The sequence below is a fragment of the Eptatretus burgeri genome, chromosome 1 (assembly GCF_056783735.1).
Source record: "Eptatretus burgeri isolate ZD-2024b chromosome 1, Ebu_testis_v1, whole genome shotgun sequence".
Lineage (NCBI taxonomy): Eukaryota > Metazoa > Chordata > Myxini > Myxiniformes > Myxinidae > Eptatretus > Eptatretus burgeri.
In genome coordinates this window covers 149,323,094-149,333,259 of record NC_140961.1, presented here as the reverse complement: position 1 = coordinate 149,333,259, position 10,166 = coordinate 149,323,094, and the positions used below count along the sequence as shown (strand labels likewise).

The window sequence follows — 10,166 nt, the reverse complement described above, 5'->3', positions numbered from 1 at the left end:
TCTAAGTGCTGCAGCAATTGGCTCAATGTCAATGATCCTGGACACCATTGAAATGGTTGTTTTTCTTCGGAAAAATGATAGTTGGCAACTACAAGTACAAGCACATCAGTGTCTGGTGAGAACATGATTTCTGCATCAGGTTGATTTCTGTGAGATGCCAACACTGCATGATGGATGAGAAGGGTGTCGGCCTCTTCGTGGTTGTTGTTCTCAAACGGGATATTGCTATTGCTTCTTGTGCACCCAGATGCAGACACAACAATAAGTTTTGCTGAGTCCTTGTTCTACATAATCACTTTCATTGCAAGGTAATCTGTTAGATCAGACTTTGTCTTGTCATGCGAGAGGAATTTCTTCATGGTGACATGTTTTATCCGTGTATCATTGTGGAACTTGTACTGGACAGGAGCCTTTCCCTGTCGTCTGGATTCTTTTGTAACATACTTCAGAGATGAATCCTTATATGTGTCAAACGCTACATTGGTCTCATCATACCCTCTTGTTGTTGACATCAGCATTTCATTGAAGCTGTTTCCAAGGTCAGCAACAGTTTCTAATGTGGCTGTTTTATATTTTCTGTACAAGTACCATGCCATCCACTAAGGCAATATTTCTGTGTACACCATTGGTCTCTGCTGGTGAAGTGTCCATTGTGTCTTCAATCAGTTGACTCTGTTGCATTTGATCTGTTTCCTCAGGTTTGAGTGTCTCAAGAAGGTGAATCAACTTAGACTTCTCAGTGCATCTAAGTATTGTACCATCAAGTGAAAACAGTGCTCTTGGTGTAAGGGTGAATTCATGGTTTCCAATAGCATGTTTTTGAACTATATCTCTGCTGGATTTTGCAAGAACCATAAGTCTTCCATCCAGATTTTTTGTCTCCTTTAGATCGACTGTCTTGTCACGCAGCTTAATGGGCATTGTCTTGTTCCCAGAGAGAAACATTCTGTTCCCTACTTTTGTTACCTTAGCCCAAAGGCTTGTATACTTCAGAGATGTATACTTCACCATTTATCCTGTCTTCCACAAATTCTTCATACAACTTTTGATCACTGTCATTTGCATTTAGTATCTGCTCCACATACTCATCAGGAACATAAATCAGGGTGATCATGTTGTATAGCTTGTTCCCTTCAACTGCCAAAGGGTTCTCATGGGCAAGAATTGAATTCTTTATTTTATCCACAGCTGTGTGCACCTGTTTCACATCACTTAGACGAAGATCATGGTGCTCAGTCAATTGGCTGTTTGCCTCAATGAAGAACTGAGTCTTGAATTCTGCTGACATGCGTGCTAGTTCTGGGGTGGATAAGAAAAACCTCTGTCTGGCATTGACATTGTTTGCTATTCCAACCAATCCTGATCTGGCTTTCATTTGCCTATTCAAATGTTCAATGGCATGATCTGTACCAATGGAAGTGAAAGATAAATCATTCATGCTAACTGACATGAATCCTCCCTACAGTTTCTTCCATGTCTCTGGATGCTTCTCCTTGAGATCCTTCATGTCTTCAAGATAGCGTGGCCAGAGTCTTTTGTATTCTATGCGGTCCATGCAAAAGAAAAGCTTGCTTAGCTGCTCTGCTTTTGCTCGGTGGCTTTCCATATCCGCATTGTGTGATGCCACGATAAAAAAAACAGGACTATCTCGACACATTGCAAATAGTTCAGGGTTGCCCTAAACATTGCATCTTTGGATCGCTTTTCCTTCCACAGGTTAAATGTAGTGACAATGTCTGATGTCGTTACAGCCTTTTCCAGACAGGTTTTTGCCTCACTGACTGATTCCACCTTTTCCTTCTTATCCTCCTTACCACAGGCATCAGCTTCAGCATCTGCTGTCTCCAAGAAACAATCAATAACATGAGGATATTCTTTGAAGAATTCATCCAGAGCAAGATCGTACAAGGCCATGAATGAATAGATGTGTGCTTGAGGTTTACGTTTGTAGTGGGTGCACTTCAATATCTGTCTTTTTGTGGCTGAGCCACATAGGTCAGCCTCAGCCCAAGCATCATCAATGCCAGAGTTCTCCATTGATATGTCAATAGCCATCAATGCAGCCATCACAACAAGCAGTTCCACGAGCCTTGGAACAACTTTGTCCTTCAGATCAGGTCTGGGATTTAACAGCTACACCACTTTTTCATACAAAGCTCGATTAAAAGTTATTATTGTGGGATGAGAATCTCCAACTGCCATGTGTCTTAACTGATTGACCTGCACAATTACAGTTAGCAGTGTTGACCAGTCATGAGCGACTTACTTAAACTGCCAGAGGTTAAAAAAAGTTTAGGTTACGAAAAACTGAAAAAATTATGTAAATTTCAGGGTTGTTAAAAAAAGGCCCGTTTCAGGGAACAAGTAATGGCTAGCCACTGCAGCTGTTCTGCAACAAATGAAGTAAATGAAGCCTTGAAAGTTGATGCAAACAATTCCTCCAGGTGTCCCAACTTTTGTTGATTAGTTCCAAACTCTCTGTCTGCATAAAAGCAGTGTTGGAACAAACTGTGTTGATACACCCTCTGAAGCATTATGTGGACAATATTGCACTGCACAGTATATTGCTGTCATAACGGCAAGAAAAAAAAATTAACAAAGGAAGACAGACAGGACATTATAACCCGTCAAAGTGTAGTTGTTTCCTTTAGAAAAATTGCATAGAAAGAAGCCAAGGTGTCAGTGAGTACAGTTCCTTACACCATCAAAAGGCACTAGGGAACTGGAGGAAACTCTGACAGGGAGAGGTCTGGCAGACCTAAAGCCACAACACAAACACAAGACAAGTTTCTGAGATTCAATAGTTTGTGTGATCGGCAGCTCTGGTTAACTGCTTAACACTGGTTGAAGTAAGGAAGTCTCAGTTTCACCTGTGAAGAGAAGACTTAGAGCTGCAGGTTTGACAGGTTGAGTGGCAGTAAGAAAACCATTGCTAAGATGACAAATTTTTAAAAAGAGGTTTGCCTGGGCCATGAAGCACCGCCAGTGGATGACTGAAAACTGGAAGAAGGTCTTATGGACCGATGAATCAAAATTTGAAATCTTCGGTTCATCAGTCAGGGTTTTTGTACGCAGTCGAGTAGGTGAAAGGATGGTTCCTCAGTGTGTGACACCAACTGTCAAACATGGAGGAAGAAGCGTGATGACCTGGGGCTCTTTTGCTGGATCCAGAGTTGGCAACTTGCATAGAGTGACTGCCACTCTGAACCAAAAGGGCTACCACAGCATTTTGCAGCACCATGCAATACCCTCTGGTCTTCGCATAGTTGGTCATGGCTTCATCCTACAGCAAAATAACGACCCAAAACATACCTCCAGGCTATGTCAGAAAAACCTTAGAAGAAAAGAACAAGAAGGGAGGCTTCAAATCATTGAATGGCCAGCACAGTCTCCAGACTTAAACCCCATCGAGCTGGTTTGGGATAAACTGGACAGAAGGGTGAAAGCAAAGCAACCTACAAGTGCAACACATTTGTGGGAACTTCTGCATCAGTGTTATGTTTGGAATAACTTTCTGAACAATATTTGATTTCCATTGAAGAGAGAATGTCACGAGTGTGTTCAGCTGTTATATCTGCAAAAAGTGGCTACTTTGATGAGTCAAAAATTTGATTAAATTTTGTTCAACAAAGCGATTGCATGATGTCGTTTTTTTATCTCAATTGTTTATTTGTTCGATGTTTTAATTTCGGCATACATTGAAACATTAAACTGCTTAAATTTCAGTAAAAACTTGAAAAATGTGAGTGTAGTAAAACTTTTGCCCGGTGGAGTATGTCGTACTCCTCGCTATCCACTTTGGCTTCAAGCTCTTCCATCTTATTATTTAATCTGGTATGGAATATGGCATTGGCATGGAATATGTTTAACTTTTCCCTTCCTGAAATTTTATTTTATTGCCTGGCCTTACTATTCACAATGTTATCATGATTTCCTTCCTCAATACCTTCCCCATCCTCCATTAACCTTAAAAGCCTAAATTCCTCCCTCAATTCCCAAGTACACATTCATGTAAATAAATAAGTACGTGTACTTGAATACTAGACAATGAAACACAAATAGACCTCTTGTGGAAGCAGTCAAAGTTGGTTGTACATCTTGTTCTTCTTCCTGAAGGCACCCTATTTATAGGTCAGGGCAAACTTAATGCAGAAACATCAACAGCAAATTCATGAGCATCCATGCAATGAATTATATTAAATTCCACTTCTAAAGTAACACTTTTACTGTGCCTCTTAGCCAATCATTTGCAGGATGTTTACAAAGTCACGTTACACCTTCCGCAGAAGCAGATACATTAATATAATGAACACACAAGAAGTAAAAATGTAAATTATGAATACACCGAAATTTTAGTGTCATAAAAAACCAAAGTAATATCACGAACATGAACATATACTGTGCATATGAAATGTACAACGTCAAATGATGATAGGGTAATGGAACTTTGTAACCACCCTGTCCAGAAGATTTGTCTGTGTGCGAAGATGATTTTGTGATCGCTTGGTCTCGGGTCTCATGGTCACTTACTTGACAGTTGCAATTTCATGGGGTTTCTACAACTCTCATTGGAATGTCAGTTGGACAGCAACTGTGACGGGCCATTTCAAAATCATTTTATAGAGCCGAGCCATTTCAGTTACATGAATCAGTGAAAGGTAATATTAAAAGATCCCTGACCCCATTTATTAGTCGGTGTAGGGAAGTGTTTTAGGCCCCCACAAAATCGATAGCAGGCAATGCCAGGTACCCCTGCAAGTAATTTAATAAGTAAGCTTGCCTTTGTAGTCCCACCACTCCAGTAAAATCCACCATTATTCACAGAGAGCTTTTTGTCAGGTGAACGATTGGAGTCAAAATGTCCAATGATTTTTGAATATATTTTTCCATTTGTATCTCTTTCCCATATTATGAGCTCATGTGGGGCCGGTGGGTCTCCATTGTCATCAAAAAACATTGTAGTTCCTGAAGTCGATTTCCATCGTACATTCCGCATATACAACAACAGCTGAGACAAATGACAAACAAATTGAACATTACTGGAGCGGATGAGAAGGGTGGAAGCTATCCCATCAATATGTTAATTCAATTTTGGTTGAAATATCAAACCACAAGCATGCTTCTCACCCACTCATTAAAAAATAAATTATGCACAAAATAAGCAAACAATTTCTCCTTACTTGCCATGGTTCAAAATCAGATAGCTGCACACATGATCCATTTTGAAATGGACTATTTTGCGATGTACATGTTTGAATGCCTCTCAAGGCATATGCTACAACATACACTGCTTGGTACGTATAAGAAGAAACAATTAAATTGGAAACATCAGTAAACTGTGAATAAACTTTGTCTAATGATTCTTGGCCTGAGCATGATGGAAGTTCAATTTTTTCTCCATTCCAGGTGCATCTGAAAACATCTTCCCACAATTCAACAATATATTCATTTAATGATTCCTCATTCCGATAAAGTGGGTTTTCTTCTCTTTTTATTGTTTTATTCGGTTCAACATGAGTATTTCCATCAGATAAAGAAATGCTTTTTGTCTTTTTGAGGCAAGAATAATAAATGGTTACAATGTTTTCTTAACAAAAACGAACTGTGAATGCAATGCAACACATGTTTGTTGCGTTTATAAAACATCATAATAAATAACTGTGAAGTAATTTATTTCACAAAACCATGCAACTGAATGCATACACTATATGTTTTTTGCACATTTTCATTGTGAAGTCGTTTAATGTCATAGTTTGCTTAAACACATTCGACATTCTGTTGGGTTTGATTAAGATGGACTGTTTAACCTTCTGCTCTAGGATTTTGACTGAAAGGTTAACCTCCATAGGCAAGGATAACGTTCCAAATTTGTCCCGTTGATCTAATGCTGATTTGGTAACTGCACTGTTGTTAGTCCTTTGTGCTCATTTCCATTTCATTTAATAGTCATCCATTAATCTTGTGATTAATCTTGTGAATGTGTGTGATCAATTTATTATGGCCTGGAACATTCTCCACATTTCCCACAGCCTCAACTGTGGTCATTTTCATACCCTCTTCCTCTTTTACTCACCTCTCCAAATTTATCCATTTCCCTTGCCCCCAATGTATCTACTCCCCTCTCTAAATTCTGCCTGTGCTCCCCCACATACCAGCCTGGAAGAGAGATGGGGGTGGGGTGAGAGGGGAGTGGGGGATTGAGGGGAGGGGAGGGGACGTGGAGAGGAGGGATGAGGAGAGTGGAGAGAGAGAGGAGGGGAGGTGTGAGAGATTGAACAGGGAGAATGAGGAGAGAGAGAAAGAGAGAAGGGAGAGAAAGGAGAGGGGTCAGGAGAGGGAGTGAGGGTTGGGGGGAATAAGTTTCCTTCTTTTTCCATCCTGTCCATCTCATTCTTTCCCACCCCATTGTTTGTCAAAATATCCCTCCATTTTGTCCTTCAACTCCACTGTTGGTGTTCCCTCTGTGTCTACTGTTCCTTTTGTACTGTTGCATCCTGATCAGTTTTGTGTTCTCACTCTTACACGAGCCTTCATTCTGTACACAAAAACGGTCTTCGTTTTGCAATCATTGTGCATGTTTGATGGGCCGAATGGATTCTTTCTTTGTTAAAGTTCCTTGGAAGGGAAGTCATCTAATATATATTGCGAATTGTGGTGCAAGTCCGTGCATTTGTCTGTTTCCCGTTTATGATGGCCACTCTCCACACTCTGTTTGAAAAGCTCAACATTCACTTTTGAAATGATAGGAGAAGAAGCATGAATAATGTTGAATCCAAATTTTATTTCCCAAGCCGGATATTTGCCTCCTTTTGAGACAAATTCATCCTCTGCTTCCCAAATTCCACCACAATTTTGAGGTGGGTGGAATAAGTTGCTCAAAGCTTTGCTTCTGAGTGAGAACAAGAGTACAACACAGTTAACCTCTTTAAAGTCCATGAAATAATTTAAGTTGATTGATTCACTTGAACTTTTCCTGTCACTGGGGACGAATGCTTTTGCTTGCTTTCACCATCACTGGGGATGGGTCCTGTTCCTAGTGGAATTATGTACGATGAAGACACAAGAAACAAAATTTTTCACATTAAGTAAAGGAATACAAACCGAATTAGCAACGGGAATATGGGGAGGTTTTTTTCTGCGATCAGATTAATCTCATATATTTCTCAAATACAAATATTTTCTCATAAGAATGTCTGGAAGGACACCTGGAAGAAGGGGGGTTAAGCTTCAAGAAATTCATCATTTTGGTGTCAAGCATACCTATCTACAATAAATGGACGAGGTGTGTGTGTGTTTGTGTGCGTGTGCGTGTGCATGTGCGTGTGCGTGTGCGTGTGCGTGTGTGTGTGTGCGTGCATTTGTGTACAGAAGGTCTGTGCATTTGTATGTGTGAGGCATACTTTTGTGTCTATTAATTTCGTATGTATATTCATTAATTAATTATGCACGAATGGAATGTGCCTTTTGAACCTTGAGACTGCTGAGACCCCTTTGACCTTTGAAGACCCTTTAAGACTCCTAAGACACTTAAGACCTCGAAGGACACTGAAGACCCAAATGACCCAAAAGACTGATGATCCAAAAGACCAAAAAGGACCTAAAAGACCCCAAGGACCCAGAAGGCCCAAAACATCCAGAAGAGAAAAAGACCCCGAGTAACCAAAAGCCTCAAAAAGTTCCCAAGGACCGAAAACTTCCAAAAATTCCCGAAGACCCAAAAGTCACAAATGTTCACGAGGAGCAAAAGTCCCAAAAGGTTCCTGAAGACCCAAAAGTCTCAAAAATATCAAGAGGACAACAAAAAACTCAGATAACCAAAAAGACCACAAAGACCAAAAATACCTTGAGGACCAAAAAGACCAGGAGGACATAAGAGAATCCAAATATTCAAAAGACTCCAAAGAGCCAGAAGACCCTGAGGACCCAAAATATCCAGAGATCCTCAAAGACCCAGAGGTCCCACAAGACCCTGTTGCTCCTTTAAGACTACCACAAATGGATGAGGTGTGTGTGTGTGTGTGTGTGTGTGTTTTGTGTGTGTGAGAGGGGGGGGGGGTGGCATGTTTTTTAGGAGTTCTACTGAAGCGTTCGTATGTGGAATGCAATGCAGCAAAATGATCGTCATGACCTCCTGAGTTGATTAGGCTAATAAACTACACAAAATCCGTTTGAATTTCCATGTTTTAAATGCTAACCATGTTAAGGTATATTAAGGAGCTTAATACAGAGATATGACAGAAGTAAATGGACACCTTAAATTTATTCATTTCTTCTGTAGAAGGCAAATTTACTGAGGATATGTATTAATATTCAACTATTTATTTGCAGAAACGAGTTTCTGGGTGTTGTATGGCAATTAACTATTCCTCAAACCCAAGGAGCACAGGACCTTTGCGATTTTCAAAGAGAACGAATTGTTGGCCAATTAGAAGGTGAATTCAGCCAGCATCAGATAGCTCAATACCTTGGCATTCCACTTTCTATGGCCAATCTGGAGATTGTGCAAATCACCAGCGAAGGTAAGGAATCCACAGCTTCCCGTTCTGGTCAACCTGGACCCTCAGATAGGTGTATTTGTTCTGTCAAGCGGTCCATTGAGAAAACTCCCCGTTGCAAGGCAGCAGATGTTGTATAGGAGGTCCAAGTTCGCTCAAGAACTGATGTCCGGTTCCTTTGTCAACTGGGCTACTATGGGAGAGCAGCTTGGAGAAAACCTCTTGTTAGACCAGCCAACATTCAAAGGAGAAAGAAGTGGGCTGATGTGATGATCACCAGACCCTTGGAGTTTTGGCAAACTGTAATTTTTTCAGATGAGTCCCAATTTGCTCAATTTTCTGACACTGGACGCATATGGCTCTGGAGACTTCCCAGTCAAGAGTTATTTTTGAACCGATTGCAGCCAACTGTCAAACACGGTGGTTTTCAGTGATGGTGTGGGTAGAAACCTGGAGTGCTGGTCAGTCAGAGCTTGTGGAGTGTGTTGGCAACATCAACTCTATGATATACATTTCTATCCTTGAGGATGGACATCTCCCTGTCTTCTTCACTGGTCAGATTATCAAAAACAACACTCTGTTCATGGAAGATGGAGCTCCATGCCACACTCCAAAAAAGACCAAATAATGGCAGGACAGAAAGGGGATCTAGTGACTTCTTTGGCCAAGTTGGTCTCCTGACATGAATCACATTGAACACCTATGGGCCATGTTGGATCGAGCTCTGTGGAAAAAGTCAAGGAAACCAACATTACGGCCAGAATTGCAAAACCTTTAGCATGAAGCCTGGGCAGAAATCCCACAAGAGAAAATTTCGGAAATGGTTTGTTCTATGTCTGAAAGAGTAAAAGGCTTGAAATCTGCAAATGGCAAGTCTACCAAATGCTAGTGTTTGTATTAAAATGGTTTCCTGTTCAAGTTCAAGTCGTTCAAATGTTCAAGAAATATATTCTTTAAAAATCATGGTGTCTATTTACCTCTGTCATGTCTCGGTACGTCCTTCCACCATGGCATGGCATTCTAATTACAAAATAAATAAATAAATAACTGAAGATGACAATGGTTCACCTGAGGTATTTGACGATGTAGATTGTTTCAGAAGTGAAAGATGAGACAATGTGATAATTTTTGACCAAGTTATAAAAATGATCAACATGATGTGGTACGGGTGACAGGTAATTAGCTGAAAAATGTTGAAAACCTGGTTTCGTCAACAACTTTCAAAATTTGACCTTGCATAACCTTTAAAGGTCACAAAACAAGTTGTGGACATTAAAATAAGGAAACAGGATGTGCTTTAGCTTATTGGAGTTAGTTGGTCGAAGAAGTTCGAAAACCCGGTTCGATTCCCACAACTTTGAAAATTTGACCTTTGTGGCCTTTAAAGGTCAAAGCTCAAGGATTATGACATTTGGTGCAAAACTTCCTCTGGAACATTCCAGGAACAATATAACGTCATATTGGCTATATGGCATTTCGCACTCCTCGGATTATCCATACATTGATGAAATCAGCGTAAAAACAAATTGAAGGAGGTGCCACGGGAAAGGTGTTCGCGATAGAGCATAATGGTTTCAAGACTTTATGTGGGGAATGAGCTTAAGATTATGCATAAAAAATATTGCCTTCCTAGCTCTCAAAGTTTGGGCTGTCTTATGATTTTTATGTCAA

General features: G+C 40.3%; 1 protein-coding gene across 1 annotated transcript in view; it reads right to left on the bottom strand.

Annotated features, from left to right (window-relative positions):
- Nucleotides 1–967: 967 nt before the first annotated feature.
- LOC147035728 (extracellular calcium-sensing receptor-like) overlaps nucleotides 968–10,166 on the bottom strand; it is a 116,656-nt gene continuing 107,457 nt past the window's right edge. The window contains exons 5-8 of the mRNA XM_085869287.1: nucleotides 5,181–5,549; nucleotides 4,781–5,008; nucleotides 1,815–2,106; nucleotides 968–1,404 (exon numbers count right to left, since the gene is read on the bottom strand). Of these exons, the coding sequence (XP_085725413.1) occupies nucleotides 968–1,404; nucleotides 1,815–2,106; nucleotides 4,781–5,008; nucleotides 5,181–5,549 (1,326 nt within the window). The remainder of the gene's footprint in view (nucleotides 1,405–1,814; nucleotides 2,107–4,780; nucleotides 5,009–5,180; nucleotides 5,550–10,166) is intronic.